Below are 23,662 nucleotides of genomic sequence, written 5' to 3' on the forward strand. Positions count from 1 at the left end.
CTGTAGTCGCTGGAACAAGACAGAAAACGAAGTTTGTTCCCTAAAGTTGTAGCAAAGGGAGAGATAATTATGTGGGATGATAGGAGAGAGTAAGATGAAAGTTAAGCAAGCCACATCCTCAACTGTCCCCGGAGAAAAGTCAGCTGCTAATGTTTATAGTTCATAAACCAAGGACTAGCTGTGGGGAACCTTTATTAAGAGCGAGGGAGTCAGTCACTCAACGGACAGTTGGCTTCTGCTGGTGTGATGAAACACTGACCCAAAACAAGTTAGGGGGGAGGGGAGTTCCAAGGTAGCCACATAGAGATACCCTGTCTCAAAAAGTGTTATAGGGGAGGGAATGATGAAGAGAGATGGGTGTGGCTCCATGATTAAGAGCACTGGCTGTTCTTCCAGAGGACCAGGGTTCAATTCCCAGTGCCTACATACAGGCTCACAGCTCTCAGTAATTCCAGTTCTAGGGGACCCAGCACCCTCATCTGGCCTCCACCTGCACCATGAGCAAAAGTGATGTGCATGCATGCAGGCAAACACCACCCATACACATACAACAAGTAATAATAAATTTAAAGAAGGACCACTCTCCCGCTCTCCTTGAATAGTCACTTTGTTTCTTGTTTCCAGATGCTCTGGGTCCAAATGGGAGATGGTTGCGGGTTTACACTGTTCTTCCCTATGGAAATGAGTTTACTGCAAACCTTTCCTAAAACTTGATGCGTTGGGAGGATACAGTCTCCTCTGCCCTCCAGAAATTGTGCTTAATTCAAATTAAAATGCGATGTAGGGTCATTTCTAAACCAGGAGCTCGGCAACCGGCTTCTCCCTTTGTGCTTCGTTTTGTTTGGAGGGTTTTGATTGTTTTGTTATTAATTTTTGGTTAGTGTGCAAAGAAATGGATTTTGTGACACATACGCCTCATTATTTGTTCTTACTCGCCCCTCCCCCATAGCCCTCCTCCCATCCCCCTCTTGCTACCCCTCTTCCTCCCCGCTAAGAGTCCCCTTCCTTGCTTCCTGGTCCTTTGAGATGTGGTTCCACAGTTTTGCCACCCTTATGCAGATTCAGGCGGTTGTCCGCAGTAGCCTGTGAGCTGCCGGCACTGGCCGCTCATCCTTTATGGCACGGGGTACTTCTCCAAGGTCTGCTGCAGACAGGGAGGAGATTTTTTTCGACTGAGGAAAGCGTGCGGTGCCTAGCCCTCCTAGGAGGAAGTAGGTGAAAGCTGTCAGGGTCGCACCGCCCTGGGGCTTGCGCCTGGACTTCGTCCCTCCCAGATATCCCAGCCAGCGAGCAGCTGCTCTGACCGCAGCCGGAGCCAATGGCAAAAACCGCCCTGAAGCCCGGCCCCGCGGAAGGAACGGTTTCAGAGTTGTTTGTTTCTCTTTGATAGAGGAGGGACTCTGCCTTGCTCTGGCTTTTACTCTGTGCGTGACCAGACAGCCTCCAGAAGCAGTTTAAGGCGAGGAAGGAGAACACCGGGCAGCCAGAAGGATGAAGTATCTGCTTGACTTTATTCTGATGCTGCCCTTGCTCATCGTCTTCTGCATCGAGTCTTTCATCAAGCTTTTTGTTCCCAAGAAGAAAAAGTCAGTCTCCGGAGAGATTGTCCTCATCACTGGAGCTGGCCATGGAATTGGAAGACTGACTGCCTACGAATTTGCCAAACTTAAAACCAAATTGGTTCTCTGGGATATCAATAAGGTAACGGCGCTCCCTCGGTGCCCTTCCTTTGTGGAGTTTCACTCTGGGGACGGGTCTACACTTCGCAAACAACCACCCTTTACAGCTCTCTGTCAAGAACGTAGAGCTTTTAGTTGTTACTGATATTCCTCAGATTTTGGGAGAGGTATGAATTGATATCTGTAAGACCACACCATGAATGGACCAATGGGCTGATAAGAATCTTGGTTACCTCCCATCCCTACATTAACTCTATAAATCACCTGTAATCTCCCCCTACTGACCCTCTCATAAGCTTTTTAAAAAATGCAGCAGTTTTAGGTTGTATTCTAAAAGAGTCAGATCTGCCTAGCTGTTTAGTCTCTTTTGCAGTTACTGAGATGAATCCAGAAATGATACCCTATAGAAATCACCATAGTTACTGACTTAAGCCACTTTGTAGAAAAAATAATAAAAAGAGAAACAATTTCCTTGTGGTTCCCCTGGACCTGCAGGTAGAGGTGTGTGAAGGCAGTTAGCAGGATATGGCAGTGAAGCGTTAATTTGGAGTGTTCAAAGGCGCTAACCTGCCACTCATCACACTGTGTCTACATCCAGTTATGTAAACAAGAAGCCAAGGTTCCCGAGAGCTAACTCAGGAGTGGCCGAGACAGCAGGTAACAAATTCTCCCTGGGTATCTACTGCCTAGATGTTAAGACCACATGGTAAACAGGAGTATGGGTTCACCAATGGCCTTTAACAACAGAGAAACTGCAGGTTTTACAAGAGCTGGTACAAGAGCAGTTAAATGCTCAGCATATTGAAGAATCAACCAGCCCTTGGAATTCTCCTATATTTGTTATTAAAAAGAAATCCGGTAAATGGAGAATGGTAACAGACCTAAGAGCAATTGACAAGGTAATTCAAGCTAATGGGCTCTCTACAATCTGGAATTCCTTTGCCTGCTCTGTTACCTAAAGGATGGCCTCTTATAGTTAGCGATTTAAAAGGCTGTTTCTTCTCAATATCCTTACAAGAAAAAGAGAGAAAGATTTGTCTTCACGGTGCCTACTTATAATAATAAAAATATCTCTGGTTAAGAGATATTAATAGAGGGTCTTCCCACAGGGAATGTTGAATAGCCCAACCCCGTGCCAATATTTTGTACAGCCATTGGAAGTAATATGTAAACAATTCCCTAAATCTAAAATTTATCATTACATGAATGATATTTTACTAGCTGATTCAAATGCAGATACTTTAGAAAGAATGTTTGAAGAAGTAAAGAAAATTTTGCCTTGTTGGTTGGGGATTACAAATTACTCCTGAAAAGATACAAAGAGGAGATTCTATTAATTATTTAGGATATAAAATAGGTCTACCCCAAAAGGTGCAAATTAGGAGAGATCGATTATGGACTCTTTTTTTTTTTTTTTTTTTTTTTCCAGACCGGTTTCTCTGTGTAGATTTTGGTGCCTGTCCTAGATCTCGCTCTGTAGACCAGGCTGGCCTCAAACTCATAGGGATCTGCCTGGCTCTGCCTCCCCAGTACTGGGGATAAAGGCGTGCACCACTACCTCCAGCCGATTATGGACTCTTAATGACTTTCAAAGATTATTTGGAGACATTTCTCATCTACGAACTATTGTTGGGGTAAAAAATGATGAACTGAATAATTTGTTCAAAACCTTAGAAGGTGACAAGGACTTAAATAGTCCAAGAGAATTACCACCTGAAGCTGAGAGAGAATTGGCCTTGGTGGAAAAGAAAGTACAGGAAGGACATGTGGATGGTATGGATTCAAAGCTGGATTGCATTTTGGTTATTTTACCTTCTAAGCATTCTCCTACAGGAATTTTAATGCCAAGGGAAGATATTATATTGGAATGGATATTTCTACTAAATAAACAGTAAAAAGTAAAAACGTATGTAGAAAAGATCTCTGAGTAGATTTTGAAAGGAAAATTGAGACTTCGTCAATTAGCAGGAATAGACCCAGCAGAAATTGTAGGACCTTTAACTAAGGATGACATTGACAAATTATGGCCAGAAATTGAACCTTGGCAAAGAGCTTGCAGTAATTTTTTGGAGTAGATTAACAGCAAATATTCTAAAAGCAATAGAATTCAACTTATAAAGAGAGCTGATTGGATTCTGCCTCGCATTATATGGGAAACACCCATATCTGGAGCTTGTATATTTTATACAGATGCAAACAAACAAGGAAAGGCACAGGTTACAAAACAGAAAATTTAAGTAAAGTGGTTCAAAGTCCTTATAATTTGGTTCAAAAATCAGAATTATATGCTATTCTGATGGTATTAATGGATTTTTCAGAACCTCTCAACATAGTTACTGATTCTCAGTATGCTGAAAGAGTAGTCTTAGATATTGAGACTGCAGAATTTATCCTTGATGAGTTAGAATTAACTTTGTTATTTATTCAGTTATGAGATATAATCAAGAATAGGAAGCATCCCTTATATACAACTCACATCCGATCCCATATGGGTCTGCCAGGCCCTCTAGCCCAAGGAAATGACAAGATTGATAAGCTATTATTAGGAAATGTGCTGGAGGCCTCAGAATTTCATAAAAAACATCATGTCAGCCGTAAAAGGGTTTAAAAAAGGATTTTTCCATAACCTGGCAACAAGCCAAGGAAATTATAAGGAAATGACCTACCTGTTCTTTTTTACAATCAGACTCCACTACCAGCAGGATGTAACCCAAAGGATACTCAGAGGAATGAAATCTGGCAGATGGATGTGTTTCATTTTGCAGGATTTAGAAAATTGAAATATGTACACCACACCATTGATAGCTATCAGGATTTCCATGAGCAACTGCTCTGAGTTCCAAAAAGGCTGAGTCTGTAATCACGCATTTGCTACAAGTTAAGGCCATCATATGTATACCTGCACAAATTAAAACTGACACTGCTCCAGCATATGTCTCTGGTAAAATGAAATAGTTTTTTTGCTTATTACAATATAAAGCATATTACAAGTATACCACACAATCCTACAGGCCAAGCAGTCATAGAAAGATCAAATCAAACTCTAAGGGATATGCTAAATAATCAGAAAGGGGTAACAAAAAAATCCCAGAAAGAGATTATGTAATGCTCTATTAACTGAATTTTCTCAATGCTCATGAGAAAGGAACAACACATATTCACAGCATACAGAAAAACATCCCCTAGTAGGGTCCCTCAGTCTGGTGGAGAAAACAGACATTACGTATTTACACAATGAAAGAAAGCTACAAACTGGGCCAGCATAGGCCAGCATAGGCCAGCATAGGCCAGCATAGGCCAGCTGGCCGAGGCCTGCGTAGACACATATGGGCTCTTTGCTTTTTAATTGAGAAACTTGACTTCCCAGACCTTCAGTTTTGTGCGCGAATCTATGAAATAACAGTATCAGGCTTAGAAGGCCAGGGAGATGAGAAGCCAGTGTGTGAAATAATTCAGCCACGTGTCTAGCAGATGGTAAGCAAACTGATGCAAAATCTTATTCCTTAACCAAGAGTGACTTGAGCTGATGACTTCCAATCTCTAGCACTGGTGAGCACAACGTTTTCTCAGAAGTGTGTTTATCCAATGGGTGTTTATTGACATACACTGTCTACCAGACAGTGGTCTAATGTAGAACTATAGGCAAACTGTACAATAAAATATACAATTGGGTGGCATTAAATAGAAAGAAAACAATAAATGTGAAAGGAGCTTGTGGGAAAGACAGATTGCCAATCACATACTGAGGCCACGGAAGGAAGGCCTCCATAGATGGAGACATGAGAGACCGAGGTTGTCGTTTGGGGTTGACAGCACTTTCCTAGCACACACGAGGCCCTGGCTCAGTCCCCAGCACCAACACACACAAACACATGGAGACAGCTGCCTTAACAGGGCCCAGCAAATGTGAAGCCTGGAACAGAGTGAAGAGAAGAGTGTAGGATCTGGATCAAGGTCTGAGCTGGTAATGGAGATAGAAGGCACTCATCCCTCATAGCTGTTCAGCTTTTAAAATATTGTTGGTCTGAATCGAGAAGTGCTCTGGGTGGATAACCCAATTGATTCCAAACATTTATGAAACTGTATGAAAAGAGAAATGTAGAATATTATATTGGTGCTGTTTAGATGGTCATAGTTTGGTGGGTGAACTGGATTAAATAAAGGGTGGAGTGAATATCTATCTCTCTGTGAGTCAAATGCACACAGTCTGAGGAACTTCAGACAGCTGTTGGTTGTTTAGCAATGGTGAACAATGGCTGTGCCCACGCTTCGCCACCTGTTTTATCTGCTTCAACTTTTCACTCTGACTTGTGGGCTGCACATGTTTTAGTTCAGCCTCTCCATGCCTTCTAACATACTTAGGTCAATAGTAACCGTACAACCAAAACATGGAATCTGTGGTAACAAATGCACAGATAAGTGCAAGACTTTGAGAGAGAAACCCTGGGGAGACAACTTGGTGGATAAAGTGCATGAGGACCCAAGTTTGGAACCCCAGTGCCCATTTAAAAGTCTTAGTGCGAGGGCCGGGGCCTATAAGGACTGTCCCTGAGTGAGGAGCCTGGAGGATCTGGGGACCTGCTGGCAAGTCTAGCAGACTTGGTGAACGCCAGGCTCAGTGAGAAACCCTGTTTCAAAAAAATAAGATGGAAAATGATTAAAAGAAATTGTTGACCTCTGGTTTCCATGTATGTTGCTCACACAAGTGTGCATATGTGAATATGTACACATACATATACCATACACACGAATACATACACATTTGTACAATGCATGTGCGCACAGACACACACAGAGAGGAGCTCGTCTTTGTATGTTGGCTGAAGTGTGGGGTACAGTTGATTGGAAAATGATGTTTCTAATTTCCTTTAATGTTTGTATCCTTATGATATAACTAATCTGATGCTTTCACTGATCTTATCCGAATACTGTCCTGTTTTGACATTTGGCTATGGTATATTTTAGTACAAATATTTAGGGAAAAACACTAATTGAAGGCATCAGAGAAATAAGTTCTTCCACTAACCAAAAAAAAAAAAAAATTCTGCTAGTTTAAATTTTATTTTTGTAATATGCTACTAAAAAAATGAAAAAGAGGAATGTGACTCATGATGTTTTTGGAGACCTAAGGCTAGGAGCCCCAGTTCTTGGTGTCTGGGGAGCTATTTACTGTATATACTTTGGTTTTGAGCCCTGGAGGCAGTGAAGAGTTTGGGAATAACTTGAGGTCAAGGAGACCGGAGAGGAGGCATGGAAGGAGGGGGTGAAAGAGGCCAGCAGTTAGGACACCGACGATTGTGAGCACTCAGGTAGGACTGGAGTTTCAGTGACCAGCTGCGGTCACAGAGGGTGTGCCCAAATCACTGAAGACTAGAGAGCTTACACGCTTAGTTATTTAAGTAACCCACCTTGTATTTTAGGATGACGTCTTCTGACTTGATCCTCAGCTTTTGGGTGCTGTGTTCCCATCATTTACGCTGTTCTCTCCCTCCCTTTGGGCTTTTTCTAGAACGGCATCGAGGAGACAGCTGCAAAGTGCAAGGAACTGGGTGCCCAGGCCCATCCCTTCGTGGTGGACTGCAGCAAGCGGGAAGAGATTTACAGCGCTGCAAAAAAGGTGGAATTGTACCTGCAGTTAGAAATATGTCGGGTGGGCTGGGGAGGGCTAGGAAGTGTGTTGGGGGTGATCACATTTACTCCTTACACAAAGTAATTGAGAAACACTGTGGTTTGTACTTCCCAAGACTGTGTGTCTGACTAGTGACAGACCTGCAATTATACCATGCAACTGAGAGGCTTAGCCTGCTAGGGAGCTTACTGAAAATACACATGCCTGAGGAAGGAGAGATGCCTCGGTAGTTAAGGTAGGTGGCTCAATGGTTAGGCATGCCTGCTGCACAAGGCCAACAAACATCCATATGCAAAACAGCTACATGTGCCTAAGGCTTTCTGACTGCCAGCCTAGCTGGGGAAGAAAGCAGAGAACAATAGATCGGGGAACCTAAAGTCCTCCTCTGGCCTCTGTGTGTGTACATAGGTGCACACACCTACATGTATACTACACACATCACATATACTACACACACACACACACACACACACACACACACACACACACACACACACACACACATACGTGTTTGTGTATATATTATGCATATATATTTGAGGGAGCTTATCAATCTCCAGAAAAGAAAAAGCAAGGTGTGTGTGTGTGTGTGTGTGTGTGTGTGTGTGTGTGTGTGTGTATTTTACACATAGAAATAGATGTACACATGTATGCTTTGTCAGCTTCACCTCCAGTGGTTTTCTTTCAGAAGGTGTAGGACAGAGTCCAGGAACTTAACATTCAGCACCCTGTACACACTTCCCTCCCCCATGGTCTGATGCAGTTGAATGTCCTTGGCTGACTCTTGCCAACACTGACAGTGTCTTCTGCAGTCTAGTCAAAGATGTGGGAGTGAAACTTACTCTGTACTGGGTTTCACTTGCATTGTAGGTTGATCTATTCCTACAAGGGCTGCTGTCCTCCTCTCCCTACAACTGAAATGTTCTTTGTATGAAATGTGTTCCCATTTGTAACAGTGAAGAAAGGTCATGAGAATAACAGGCAAATTCTTTAAAATCTGCATTTCTAGACCTCTCCCTCAGCTAATCTGATTTGGTAGACACAAAAATCCTGACTCAACCAGGCTGAGAGCCTCTTCATTTAGATTTAGATATGGTTAAATTTTTCCTTCTATTTTTAAATAGTTTAGTTTTTTTGGATTAAAAAAATTTTTTTTGACATTGTAATATAATTACATCATTTCTCCCTTCCCTTTCCTCCTTCTAGCCACACCCCCATACACCCCTCTTTGGTCTCTTTCAAATTCATGGCCTCCTTTTTATTAATTGTTGTATGTATGTATGCGTGCATGTGTGTATGTACATATGTTTGTATATATATATATGTTTATATATGTTTGTGTATACATATCTATTCCTAAATATAACCTGTTCAGTCTGAATATTGTTACTTGTGTGTATGTTTTCAGGGCTGAACGTTTGCTATTGAATAACCAGTTGGTGTGTTCTTGCCTGGGGAAGACCACTTATCCCCTTCCCAGCATTCCCTGGTTGTCTATAGTGTCTTTTCTGCAGGGCTGAGGTCTCATGGGCTCTTCCCCATCCACCTTGGCATGTGTATTGTTGCTGTCCCTGTTCAGCTCATGTTTGGCAGTCGTGTTGGTGAGGCTCTATGGGTGTAGCACCTGACATCTCTAGGAGACACAATCTTACAGCAAACTCACAGATCCTCTGGCACTTACCGTCTTTCTGCCCCCTCTTCCGGTGTTCCCTGAGTGTTAGGCGTAGGGTAGTTTTGTAGATGTGTCTGTTTTGACTGGGCTCTACAGTTCTGCATTTTGTTGTGGGTTTCTGTAACGGTCTCTCTCTGTTGCAAAGAGAAGTTTCCTTTATGAGTGGTGAGAACTATGCTTACCTGTGGGTGTAAGGACAAATATTTAGAATGTAGTTAGGGACTGTGCTTGTTCAGTAGAGTGGAGGTTGTAGGTTCTCCTCTAAGATCCATGACTTTACTGCCCCTGAGTAGTTGGCTCTGCTTCCAGTACAAGGCATGATTTCCTTCTTGCTGAGCAGATCTTTAGTCCAATTAGAGAGGTGTTGGTTACTGTCTTAGTTAGGGTTGCTATTGGGGTGATGAAATACCATGACCAGAAACAACTTGGGGAGGAAAAGGTTTATTTCACTCACACTTATACATGTAACAGTTCAAACCAAAAGCAGTCAGGACAGGAACTCACACAGGACAGGAATCTGGAGGCAGGAGTTGATGCAGAAGCCATGGAGGGATGCTCATCATGGCTTGCTCAGCCTGCTTTCTTATAGAACCCAGGACCACCAGCCCAGGGGTGGCACCACAATGGACTGCGCCCTTACCCATTGATCACTAATAAAGAAAATGCCTAAGGGGTTGGGGATTTAGCTCAGTGGTAGAGTGCTCGCCTAGCAAGTGCAAGGCCCTGGGTTCAATCCCCAGCTCAAAAAAAGAAAAAGAAAATGCCTTACAGCTCAATCTTCTGGAGACATTTTCTCGATTGAGGCCCCTCCTCTCTGATGACTCTAGCTTGTGTCAAGTTGACATAAAACTGTCCAGCACAGTTACCACCAAGGTATGTATGCTGCTGGAGTTAGCATGACATGCTGGCCATTGTTATGGTACGTAGGCATCATAACTGGGTACGACTGTTGTTGTTCCCTCCTCTGAGAGCTTTCGTGGCGCCTTCTGGTACCATGGACGATAGTCTTCAAGGAGGAGTCAATCAAGTCAGTTCCAGTTCAGGGGTCTCTGGCCATGTGTCTGAAGCTCATGGTGTCTTCAGCAAAAAGGACTTGCCTTCCACCTCTACAGAGCAACCAAGAGCGGTAACAACAGGCTAGATGTTTTTGGAGTCTCTTGGAGAACCCTGGCCAGCTCACAAGAGGACTTCTCACATCTGTTGTTGGGGATTTTGTTAGGTAGTCTTTGGCACATTATCAGCACAGATGAGCAAATTCCACTTAAACTGTGTATTTATACACAGGCTTACATGTATTAAAGGTTTCTTTGTTTGTTTGGTTTGGGTTAGGTTGGGTTTTTTGAGACATAGTTTCTCTCTGTAGCCCTGGCTATCCTGGAACTCACTTCAGACCAGGCTGTCCTTGAGCTCAGAGATCCACCTGCCTCTGCCTCCCGAGTGCTGGGATTAAAGGTGTGTGCCACAACTAGCTTTTTTTGATTTTGGGTTTTTTGTTTGTTTGTTTGTTTGTTTTGTTTTGTTTTAAGTAAATAGTTGATGATGTGATTCCTTGTGACTTTTTTAGACATCCTTATTGTTACTTTGCCCTCTTTCTTAGGTATTTATCTCCCTTCCTAATTTGAGCTCCTCTTCCCACTTCTTGGACCAGATCAATTATACCCTGCTGACTGATCCCAACACACCTACCCTGGCAATTGCCCCTTTCTACTTTCCTGGTTTTTGCAGTTACTAAAGGATATGTACTCAATCTGAAGATTTGGAGCTAGGAGCCCCAGTGAGAGAGAACAATCAACATTTTTCTTTCTGGGTCTGGGGTTACTGCAGACGGAAGTTTTTTCTGTGTCCCACCCGGTCCGGCAGCCTCTCAATCCCAAGAAACATACAGAGGCTGATATTAATTACAAACTGTATGGCCTATGGCTCAGGGTTCTTGCTAGCTAGTTCTTACACCTTAACCCAACCTGTTCCTATTAAGCTGTGTTTTGCCACATGGCTTCGTGGCATTACCTGTTCTCTCACACCTGGCTTCTCCTGGCCTCAGCTTGCAGCATCTGCTCTGACTCTGCCTTTCTCCTCTCTGTTGCTCTTGAATTTCCCACCTGGCTCCATCCTGCCCTGCCATAGGCCAATGTGGCTTTATTAACCAATGGGAGCAACACATATTCACAGCGTACAGAAAGACATCCCATAGCAGGTTACCTTATTTATTATGATCTTTTCTAGTTCCATCCATTTACCTGCAAATTTCATGATGTCATCTTTCTTTGCAGTTGAATAGTATTCCAGGGTGTATATTTACCCCATTTTCATTATGCATTGGCAGGTTATTTCCATTTCCCAGCTATTGTGAACAGAGAGTGCCAATAAACATGGCTGCACGAGTACCTCTGAAGGAGGATGTCAAGTCCTTTGGGCACATACCAAGGAGTGGCGTAGCTGGGTCATGTGGTAGATTTTTTTTAGCTGTTGTGAATTCTCCACTCCAGTTTCCACAGTGGCTGTGCTGGTTACATTCCCACCAATAGCGAGTGAGGATTCCCTGTTCCCTACATCCCCTCCAGCGCTGTTTTTGGTCGTTTTGTTGGCCTTTGCTGTTCTGACTGGAGTCAGATGAAATCTTACCATTGTTTTGATTTGCATTTCCCTAATTGCTAGGAATGATGAGCATTTCTTAAAAGTATTTCTTAGCCAAATTTTTCTTCATTTTGAAACCTCTCTGTTCAGGTCCCAGGCCCAGTTTTTTTGAATGAGTCATTTGTGTGGTGGTTTGAATAAGAATGGATTCCACAGGCTCCTATATTTGATTGCTAGGTCACCAGGGAGAGGCGCTCTTTGAAAGGATTAGAGGGATTAAGAAGTGTGGCCTTATTGGAAGAAGTGTGTCACTAGGGGTGAGCTTTGAGGTTTCAAAAGCCCACGCCAAACCCAGAGTCTCTCTCTCTTGCCTGTGGATCAGGATGTAGCTCTCAGCTACTGCCCCAGCACCTGCGTGCATGCTGCCATGCTCCAACCGTGATGCTAGTGGACTAAACCTATGAAACTGTAAGTAAGACCCCAATAGTGAACCATGAAGGGGTTAGGGAGAAATCTAGAACTAGAGAAATCCCCAGGAACTCACAAGAACGTCCCTAGCTAAGACTCATAGCAGTGGTGGACAGGATGATTGAACTAGCCTTCCATGTTCTCAGATTGGTGCTTATGCTAATTGTCGTCATAGAACCTAAATCCAGTGACTGATGGAAGCAGATGCAGAAACCCACAGCTAAGCACTTGGCCAAGCTCCTGGACTTCAGTTTAAGAGACAGAGGAAGGGATTATAGGAGCAAGGGGGGAAGGGGTGGTGGTGTCAGAATCATGATGGGAAAAACCACTGAGAGAACTGATCCAAGCTATTGGGAGCTCATGGACTCTGGACTGACAGCTGGGGAGCCTGCCTGGGACTGCATTAGGCCCTCTGAATGTGGGTGATGTGTTTGTGGGTCCCCTGGCAATGAGACCAGGACTTATTCCAGGTACACAAACTGGCTTTTTAGAACCCATTCCCTTTGGTGCAATGCCATACTCACCTGTGATGCAGGGGGGAGGAGCTTGGGCCTGCCCCAACTTGGTATGCCAGCCTGTGTTGACTACCCAAGGGAGGCCTTACCAGCTATGAGAAGGGGATGAGAGTAGGATGGAGGAGGTGGGAGTTAGTGGGAGAAGGGGAGGGAAGGAGAACAGGGATTGGTATGTAAAATGAAAAAAAAAAATAAATAAAATATAAATAATAATTAAATACTTTCTTTCATAGGAGTTGCCTTCATCATGGTATCTCTTCACAACAATGGAACCATGACTAAGACAATTTGTCTCTTGATTCTTTGTTTTTTGAGTTCTTTATATATTTTGCATATTAATTCTCTGTCAGATGTGTAACTGGCAAAGGTTCTCTCCCATTCTATGGGCTTCCTCTTCACTCTGATGGTTATTTCTTTAGCTATGCAGAAGCTTTTTAGTTTTATGAAGTTCTGCTTGTCAAATATTAGCCTTAGTTCTTGGGCAAACAGAGTCCCATTCAGAAAATCATGTAGGGTACCACCTATGTTTTTTTTTTTTTTTCTTAGCAGTTTCAGTGTTCCAGGTTTAGGTCTTTGATCCATGTGGAGTTAGTTTTTGTGCAAGGTGATAGATACAGGTCTAATTTCATCCTTCTGCATGTGGAACCCAGTTTCCCAGCACCATCTGCTGAAGATGCTTTCTTTTTCCAGCTCATGTTTTTGGCTTCTTTGCCAAATACTATGTGGCTGAAGGTATGTGTACTCATGCTTGGGTCTTAGATTTTATTTGCCTACTCTGAATGCCTGTTTCTACGCCCATACTGCATTGTTTTTATTACCATAGCCCTGTACTATACACTTAATATCTGGAATTCCTCTAGCATTGTTCTTTTTGTTCAGGATTATTTCGGCTATCAGGGGCCTTTTTCGGTTCCATGTGAATTTTGATTGGGATTATATCGAATCTATAAATAGCTTTTGCTAGCATGATCATTTTCATAATATTAATTCTACCAATCCATGAGCATGAGATGTCTTTTCATGTTCTAGTCTTCTCTATCTCTTTCTTCAGCGGTTTAGAGTTTTCTGTGTAGAGGTCCTTCACTTCCTTGGTTAAGTTTAATCACAGATATTTTATTTTCTTTGAGGGGTATTGTGAATGGGATTGTGTCCATGATTTCCTCTCCGTGTGCTTGTTGTTAGTGTATAGAAAAGCTGTTGAGGGGTTGGGGATTTAGCTCAGTGGTAGAGTGCTTGTGCAGGTTGACTCTGTATCCTGCCACATTGCTGAATTTATCATTTCTAGAAGTTTTCTGGTACAATTTTGTAACGCATAGTATCATGTCATCTAGGAACTAGGAATAGTGTGACTTCTTTCTCTATTTGTGTCCCTTTAAATTTCCTTCTCTTGCCTTACTGTTCCAGCTAGTGCTTCAAGCACATTATTGAGAAGGAATCAGAATAGGAGACAGCCCTGTCTCATTCCTGACTTCAGTGGGATTGCTTCGAGCTTTTCTCCATTTATGATGACATTGGCTGTGGGTTTCTCATGTGTAGTTTTTGTCATGTTGAGGTATGATCCCTTCAGCCCTACATTCTCCAGTACTTTCATCATGAAGGTATGTTGGATCTTGTCAAAGACTTTTTTCTTCATATGTTGAGATGATCATATGGTTCTTGTTGTTAAGTCAATTTATGGGTTTATTACATTTAGTGAAATATACATGTTTCGGGGGAAACCCAACTTAGTCATGGTGGATAATCTTTCTGATGTATGTCTGTATTCCTTTTTTTAACTGAGCATTTTAAAGTTTATGTTCATCAGGGATGTTGGACTGTAGTTCTCTCTCTCTCTCTCTCTCTCTCTCTCTCTCTCTCTCTCTCTCTCTTCCTGGTTTGGGTCTTCTTCAAGTGATACTGATTTCATAGAAGAGCTTGGGAGTGCTCTTTGATGTTTCTGTTCTTTTGAACAGTTGAAGAAGGATTGCCTGCTGATCTTCTTTGACAGATTGGTAAAATTCTGCTGTGAATCCATTTGGCCCTGGCCTGTTTTTGTTTTGTTTTGTGTTTTTGTTTTGTTTTGATTTTTAGCTGAAAGGCTTTTTATTATTTAAATCTCCTCATTTGTTGTGTACCTGTTTAGGTTGTAGATTTCTTGGTTTAATTTGGCTGAATCTAGAAATTCATCCTTTTTTTTTTTTCAGATTTTCAAAAATATCTTAATGGTATACAGGTTTCTAAAAATATTCCCTTATAATATCCTGACTTTCTTTGGTATCTGCTGTAAAATTTTCATGCTTATTTCTGATTTTGTTAATTTGGGTCGTCTCTTTCTTTCTTTTGGTTAGTTGAGCCAAGGGTCTATCAATCTTGTTTACTGTCTCAAAAAAAAAAAAAAAAAAGCAGCTCTTAGATTTGTTGATTCTTTGTATTATGTGTTGTTGCCATTTCTATTTTGTTGATTCCCACTGTGATCTGTTTTTCTTCCCATTGATTGGGTTTGGATTTGGTTTGTTCTTGTTTTTCCAAACCTTTGAGCTGTATCATTAAGTCATTTATTTATGCTCTTTCTGATTTTTTAAATATAGCCACTTAGAGTTATACATTTCCCCTCATAAGACTGCCTTCAATTTGTACCTGAGGTTTTATTGTGTTGTGTTTTCATTTCATTTAGTTCTAGGAAATTTTTTATTTTTCTGAATTTTTTCTCAGGCTCATTTATCACTCAGTAAAGTTAAAGTGCTGCTTAATTAACCTCCATGAGTTTGTGTATTTACTAAAGATTTATTGGGTGTAAATTTTAAGTTTTGTTGCTTTGTGGTCAGATAGGATACAAGGAGTGATTTCTCTTTGAATTTTTAAAGATTTGTTTTGTGCCCCAGGATGTGGTCCAGTTTAAACAAGGTTCCATTTGCTGCTGAATAGAATGTATATTCTTTGGTGTTTGGTTGGAATGTTCTGTAGGTATTTGTTAGGTCCATTTGATGTATGATATAACTAATTCTGGTGTTTCTCTGTTTAGTTTCTGTTTAGATGACCTATTAGAGAAAGTGGGGTATTGAAATCCTTTACTATTATTGGATTGATATTAATCTGTGTCTTTAAATCTAGTAGTAGTAGTTTTGTTTGTTTGTTTGTTTTTTATGAAATTGGGTGCCCCAGAGTTTGGTGCCTATGTGTTTAAGATACTAATGTCTCCTTGAGAAAATGTTCCTTTGATTAAAATGATGCGTCCCTCTTTCTCTCTTCCAGTTAGTTTTAGTTTGAAGTCTGTTTTGTCAGATAATAGGATAACCTCTCTGTGCCTACTATGTCCACTGGACTGTAGACTAAGATGATATACCATGGGGCTGGTAGTTACGGTTAAATGAGTTAGCCATGTGACTGCCTACCCAACTGAACTGTCAACTTGCTTTCTTTTCTAAAAAATAGGCAAATTTGGCAGCATTTCCATCCTGGGGAAAAAAAGACAATGAAAAATAAAAAAAAGATTTTTTTAAGGCATCTGTAAAAAAAAAAAAAATCACTAGAACTGTTACAATTAAGTAACTTCTCGGGCTAGAGAGATGGCTCAGAGGTTAAGAGCACTGGCTGCCCTTCCAGAGGTCCTCAGTTCAATTCCCAGCAACCACATGGTGGCTCACAACCATTTATAATGAGATCTGATGCTCTCTTCTGGCATGCGGGTGTACATGCAGGCAGAACACTGAATACATAATTAGTAAACCTTAAAAAGAAAGAAGGAAAGGAAGAAAGAAAGAAACTACTCATCTTGCTGGACCTAAGATGTAAGATTATAGATTCAAACCCACATTGTCCCTAAATAATCAATTGAGTTATTAAACAGGAGAGAAAAAAAAAAACTCTTTGTATAGATACAAAATTGTAATGTTTTACTGGATAAATATACTAAACATATATCTTCTAAATAAATATTTTTAAAGAAGAAAAAGTTGATAGTGTTTGGGAAAACAGTAATTTTATGGCATTGCTAATAATTGTCATACTGTGCTCTAGGGATGGGAGTGTTGATATTGTAGATGAAGGACCAAATACTGTTACTCAGCCCTTACTGCCTTAATTGCACCCTGATATGATTCAGTCCTGTCCATGAGACTTTGGCATGTCCACAGAAGCTTCCCTGGGCACTGCTGAACCTTTGTTCCCTGGCAGCCTCTCTGTGTGAGGTTCTTTGTGGAGATCTGGAAGAGTCCAGGTTCTACCCTTTAATATCCTAGACCATTCTATTGGTTCCTGTTTCTTAACTTTAAACAAGGGCCAACAGGAGTCCTTGCCTTGAAGTATTACAGAGAACATGAAATACGGAGAAGAATGAGCTAATCCTGAATGCACAACTGAGCAGAGGCCTCCAAGAGGCTCTTGCCACTTCTCAGTCCCCCAGCATTGCCTTGGCACTGCCCCAGGTAACGGCAGCTTGGTTAGGAGAAGTCGGCTCTTGCCTAGACCCCAATGTGCAGCACAGTGCTGTCCGACTTGAGGGCCCGTGCAGACAGGAAGCCTAACTACTCACAGGCTAAAACAAGAGCTCTCATGTGACACCTGCCCGGCTAGACCTGCTAGAGCCCTGGTGCTCCCACGTTATGAAAAGGAGTGCCAACTCCAAGAGTCTGTGAGCGTCTGTTTACAGGTGCTGTCAGTGATTACAGCAGAACCCAGAAGATGCTGCAATCCCACGGAAAAAATGTATGACCAGAAGTTCAGCCTTCACTGCTCAAAGGCAGCCTTGTACAGCCCTTGGCAGCCAGCCCTATTATTAGGGTTGTACTTTCTCAACTGAAATCATTTTACCCATAGCTGCAATAACTTCTGAAATCTAGCTTCAGTGGCTTATATAAGCCCTCTCTTATAATCACTTTAGTTTCTCGAATGTTCTTCCTTTTGAACTAATACCAAAGAGAGACGCTAATTATCAAGAGGAAACACTTACATGTTAGAAACCATGCGTGTGTAAGTTTTTTGTTGGTGCTTTTGTTTTGTTTTGAGACAGGGTCTCACTATGCAGTCCTGGCTGGCCTAGAACTCTCTATGTGTATCGTATTATACTCAAACTCACAGAGATATACCTGTCTCTGCCTTCAGAGTTTTGGAATTAAAGATGTAAACTACCATGCCCAGCTATATATAATATTTAAATTATGTACCTCATATATTTCCATATTGAGATCTTCTCAGGTCAAGAAAAGAATCTACAAACATATCCCTTGGACATAGGTATAAATGAATGTGTATTGATGATATAATAATAATAGTAATAGTACATTATAATTTGTACCAGATAGCTTATTTACATGCTGTTTCAATGTCCTCACAGTAATATAATGAGCTACATTCTTAACTCTATTCTAAGAGCAGCAATGGAAATTTATTTAAAGTCCAGACGGGGGCAGAGTCAATACTCAACTCAAGGCTAACCAAAACACCTACTCCACACTCCTACGCCTTTGCCACCCACCGGAGAATGGTTAGTGAGCAACAGAACAAAATAATCATGACAAGAAGTAAACAGATTTGTTAACAGTGTAGCCAGTTTTACACAATTTCCTGTAACCTGTCCTAGAATCTGCTAATAAATTTAACTGATTTCTGCTTACCTTTACAAGAAGCATTTTAAAATCAATGCTATTTATCCAAACATCACTTTAGCCATAATCAACAGAGTAAAGCCAATAGACTAAATTTTGAAAGAATTCTAAACAGAGCTACTTTGGATGTAAGTACGTAAAATGAGAAGGATCTTTTACCCCGTGTTGGTCTATATAGATAACAGAACTACTTTTTTTCCATGCTCCATAGATTAAAAACATATGCTCTTTTAATAGTCAGTATATGCAAATCTACAGTCAAACCACTTAAGGAATATAACTTTCTTTTTTATGAATATAATTTTTCTTTTGATGTTTAAGGTAAAGGAAGAAGTTGGAGATGTCAGCATTCTGGTAAATAACGCGGGCGTTGTCTACTCTTCAGATTTGTTTGCTACGCAAGATGCTCAAATTGAAAAGACTTTCCAAGTCAATGTACTTGCACACTTTTGGGTGAGTGTAATTTCTTTTACAAATTACTCAAAGATTAAGAGTTCGTTTCTAGCCAGGCAGTGGTGGTGCACGCCTTTAATCCCAGCACTTGAGAGGCAGAGCCAGGCAGATCTCTGTGAGTTCGAGGCCAGCCTGGTCTACAGAGCGAGATCCAGGACAGCCAGGGCTACACAGAGAAACCCTGTCTGGGAAAAAATAATAGTTTGTTTCTAATGATATGACTACATTTGCCAACAGTTGCACCTTCCAAAATTAATAATGAAGTAAGTCATTGTAAGTTTCAGGTATTGTGTACGTTTTGAGTCAAGTTTAGTATCAAGGTCTCAGGTAGCGCAGGCTGACCATAAACTCAATATATAGCTGAGGCTGGCTTTGAATTCCTGATCCTCCTGCCTCTATCTTCAAAGTGTTGAGTTAGCAGGCATGCATCATCATGCCACACTCATAGGTTTTGATTTTATATTTGCACACATCTCTGTGACAGCATAGAAAGACGGAAAGGAGACAGAGGTCACCCAAGTCTTTGTCTATATAACAAGGGTGAGTGTGGTGTGCTTTCAAATTCTTGTGAGACTCAGGCCCCATTTCTTGGCCTCAAAGGCTGCAGACTTTATCATGGAACTCACCATTCAAGGACACTAGTGTGTGTTTCTGAAGACTTCAAATAGTTACCAGACAGCTAGTTCATAAAAGAGCCCTTGGTAATTTCTTGAGTGTGAGCTTGGAGTGACTGGAGCTGGTGGAGGAGCAGTGTGCTCTTAGCCCTACTTTTCCCAAACCACTGATGTCTGTTTTTCTATGTTTTTGCTTGGTGAAATATAGTGTGCTATCTTATTTGTTTGTATGTCCCCAGCACGCAGGTGCTCAGTAAGTATTTGGTATACGAATCAATCAGTAACTATCAGAAGATTGGTCTTTGTGGTAATTTGAGATCATGATCAAGTTATTGTCTAGTAATTTAATACTAAGTGTTAACCTTCCTGCACTCCAGTATGTCATTCCTCATCAGTGTCTGAGATGGTAGAAGACATCAAAGGCAAGAGGTAAAGAGGTTCGAAATATGAGCAGTGAGCAGTTGACACGAGATGGCTTCTCAACATTCTGAGCTTCTCCTGTAGTTACTCTTATGTGATGGCCTGTCCATTTGTCTGGGCTGCTGTGCTTGGCAGTAAGGTGTCTTCATTTATATCAGGAACAGTGTTTGGAGACATACCTTTGATCCACAGTATTCTCTATGAGCCTGTGAAACCAGAAATAATGTATTTTTTTAATAAAAATTATTTCTAGACCACAAAGGCATTTCTTCCAGAGATGATGAAGAACAATCACGGCCATATTGTCACAGTGGCGTCGGCAGCTGGGCACACGGTGGTTCCCTTCTTGCTGGCTTACTGGTAAGTGAGTACTTTTCCTCCACTGACTTTTATGCATAACTTGTATGCTTTTATATCTTATTATTTTGGTTATATCCTTGGAAACTTTTATATAAGATGCACACATATATAAAAACAAATTTATCACCTACCTACTTGTACTTACATATGTATGTTTACACACATGTATAGGTACATGCATGGGTACATATTATTCTTTTTAGAGTTTAGGCACTTAATCTTTCTTAGCCTGTCTATTGAGGACTACCGTCATCCTGATAATAGATTCGAAGTTGACCGAAGAGGAAGAGCTACGAAAAGTCTTGGGATTAACAGTATCATCAACTGTTAAGCCCCTTTTCAGTGAACCTCAGAAGCTGTCCTAGAGGTCTCTGGAGTCACTGGTCCATTTACCAGACAGTCACTTAAAACCTTTTCCATGCCTTCTAGCAACGAGAAGCAACAGAGTAGTGTTTTTGTACTGTGGGGACAGCAGCAAAATAGCTTACAAAGAGGAATGACCATATTTACAAGTGACGAGGGTGTCATCAGTGATAACTGTAACCACAGAGCAGTGCGTGGACCTCTGTCTGAGCTAAGGCTCTGTGGTTTCTGAGCTTTCCAGATGCCCACTGGAGTCTCAGCTGTCAGCCTCGTCTGTGAGCAGGTCAAACCTTCACTGGTTTGGAGTCAGTCTTTCTCTGGACTGCCAGCCCCCAAATCATGACACAGAGACTTAATATTAATTATGAAGCTTGGCCTTACCTTAGGCTTGTCCCAATAGCTCTTATAACTTAAATTAATCTATGTACCACCACATGGCTCATGGCTTTTACCTCTCCTCTTGCATGTCCTGCTTCCTCTACATCCAGCTGGCGTCCCCACCTTTCTTCCTCTCTGGGTCCTCTCTGTCCCTAGAAGTACCTCTTCCTGCCCAGCTATTGGCTATCCAGCTCTCTATTAAACAAACCACAGTGACACCTCTTCACACAATGTAAAGGGATACTCCAGCTCAGGTCTGGGATTTTTGTAGACACTGAAGACCTCTACCAGCAGAAAACCAGGTCATCAGACGTTGGTAACAAGTGGTCAACTGAGCCTGGATGCTTCTAAGTGAACACACTACTTTCTTTTTCCTTCTTTCTTTTTGTGTTTCTCTCTCTCTCTCTCTCTCTCTCTCTCTCTCTCTCTCTCTCTCCCTCCTTCCCTCCCTCCTCCTTCTCCTTCTTCCCCTCCTTTCCTCCCTCTTTTTTTAATTCTTGAGACAGGGTCTCATGTGGCCAAGCCAGGGATGATCTTGAACTCCTGATCTTATGTTTACCTCCCAAGGCCTGGGCTTACAGGTGTGTGTCCCAGTGTGCCTAGTCTCTGCAGTGCTGGACCACACCCAGGGGCCTGTGCATGCCAGGTGAGCACTCTACACTGAGCTACAACCTGGCCCTGACGCAGCCTTTTAATTGTAACACTTTTTAGAAGCATAATAATAATAAAAAATGAATTACTTCAAAGTAGATGCATCCATTAAGAAATAATAATTTTTTAAAAAAGCCACCACCCCTGGAGCCTCTTAGTGCTCTTCCTAGGTACCACCACAGACAACCACAAACCACCTGAAACAACACAGGTTAAATTTGCCTGTATTTGACCTTTATGTACACGGAATCTAACTGTATTTGAGAGATGTGCCCATAATGCCATTAGTGGCTATTGTTTGATCCTATATAGTTTTGTATCCTGTGACTATATGGCAACCTGTTTGCTGTTCAACCGTTATGAACATCTGGGATGTTTCTAGGATAGGATTCTTATGGGGTGATGATGTGAGCATTGACTGGCTTAGGACCTTAGGCTAAGTTGCTCACCTCTTCTGTGCTGAGTTTTCCTCATCCATAACATAGTTTAATAACAGAATCTAGTGTAAATCCTGTAATGCATTAACTTAGCACTGACTCTGGGGTCCTGAGTTTGCTCAGTAACTGGAGGGTACCTGCTGGAATTTCACTTCCACTTCTGTATAGTCACAAAAGGCAATAGGGCCCCACCTCTCAGCTCCCAGAATATGGCCACTGGAAACTGATTCTGTGTTCTCCAGTTGCTGTTTGTGGGATGAACGAAGGAAAGACAGAATTGCTGGTTCTTTTCTCTGTCACCGAGCCCTCACCTCTCACTGTAGTTGGTTGTCACAGCAACGGAATTTCTTATAACTCTCTGACTGTCTTATCGGGAGAAGATTAATCATACTTGAGGAGTTATAGCTGAACAGTTTCAGTGATTAACATGAAAAGTACATAGTGACAAACTGAATTCATAGTGTGGAAGAATAAAGCTCTTTTGATTCTTCCCTAAGATGATTTTTGATGTTTGTTAAGTGTTTTTTTTATGGTATCTTGAGTTTTTAATATAATATTTTATTAAGTCTTTGAGAATTTCATGCATTGTATTTTGATCATAGTCACAGCCTCTCATTTCTCCCTCTAACTTCTCCCTGATCTACCCCCTCCCTTGAGTGAAAATAATAAAATAAAAAGGAAAGGACATGACAGCTCCTAGGTATAGTGGAGGAGAAAGTTTATTATAGATGTGGGAGAGCATAGCCAAAGGCAGAGACATCTGGGAGAGTCCAGAGTGGACATGAGTAGTCAAAAGTTTTCCTGTGTCCCATGGCTGCTGGATCCCAAATAAACACACAGAGGCTTATATTAATTACAAATTGTTTGGTCTATGGCTCATGCTTATTGCTAGCTAGCTATTGCATCTTAAATGAACCCATTTCTATTAATCTATGTATTGCCACATGTCTTGTGGCTTTACCCGAATTCCATTACATCTTGCTTCTCAGGTGGTGGCTCACAGCGTCTTCTCTCACCCTGCCTTTCTTCTTTCTCCTGTCTTGGATTTCCTGCCTGGCTGACTCCTGTGTTGCCATAGGTCAAAGCAGCATCTTTGTTAACCACTAGCAGCAACATATATCCACAGCATACAGAATGACCATCCCACAGCAGACATGACCCTGAGCTATGTTAGAAGGAGGAGGGGAAGCGGGAGAGGATCGCTGATGGAGAGGGGCAGCCTGGACCGAGAGACTGGCCAAGAGGCTGGCACAGCCAAAATGGAGGGATAATATAGGGAAGGGCGGCTGGGGGAAGGGCAGCCCAGCCCCTGGGCTGGAGAAGTTTAGGGTAGGGGGCGGGGTATGCCAGCCATGCCCTGTAACAGGCAGGACTGAGGGATGCTGGGAGAACTTGGCAACCAACATCTGTCCTGATATGTTAAATAGGCACCTAAGCTGTTTGTCCTGTGTTTAAGACCCAATACTCCTTCCCTGCCCCCAACTTCAAAGTTGATTTTTAAAAGAAAACAGTTAGCTTGGAAATATATTTTGTCAACGCACATAGCCAGTATTGGAATACTCAGTAAAACTAAATGTGAACATTAGCTTACAATGACATGTTGCTTAAAACATGACTGGAAGTCAGAAATAACAATCCTGACTGTAGTGGAGAATAGAGGTAATGTTGCAAAGGGTATGGGTAGTCTGCTCACTTTTAGGTTTCCTATATTCGTATCTAGTTCACCCTAAAGTGCAAACCTACTCTATGTTGATGCAACATTCTGAAAATCTCTCTTACATTCTCAGAGACTGGAACTTAGGCAGGACCTCACAGCCAGAGTTAACAACACAGCTTGAGGTCATATGAGACTGCCATCCTTCTGTGG

General features: G+C 41.8%; 1 protein-coding gene across 1 annotated transcript in view; it reads left to right on the forward strand.

The window, feature by feature from the left end:
* Nucleotides 1-1,005: 1,005 nt before the first annotated feature.
* Hsd17b11 (hydroxysteroid 17-beta dehydrogenase 11) overlaps nucleotides 1,006-23,662 on the forward strand; it is a 41,203-nt gene continuing 18,546 nt past the window's right edge. The window contains exons 1-4 of the mRNA XM_036200146.1: nucleotides 1,006-1,701; nucleotides 7,189-7,296; nucleotides 18,441-18,572; nucleotides 19,860-19,966. Of these exons, the coding sequence (XP_036056039.1) occupies nucleotides 1,492-1,701; nucleotides 7,189-7,296; nucleotides 18,441-18,572; nucleotides 19,860-19,966 (557 nt within the window). The 5' untranslated portion in view covers nucleotides 1,006-1,491. The remainder of the gene's footprint in view (nucleotides 1,702-7,188; nucleotides 7,297-18,440; nucleotides 18,573-19,859; nucleotides 19,967-23,662) is intronic.

Source organism: Onychomys torridus, chromosome 10 (assembly GCF_903995425.1).
Source record: "Onychomys torridus chromosome 10, mOncTor1.1, whole genome shotgun sequence".
Taxonomy (NCBI): Eukaryota; Metazoa; Chordata; class Mammalia; order Rodentia; family Cricetidae; genus Onychomys; species Onychomys torridus.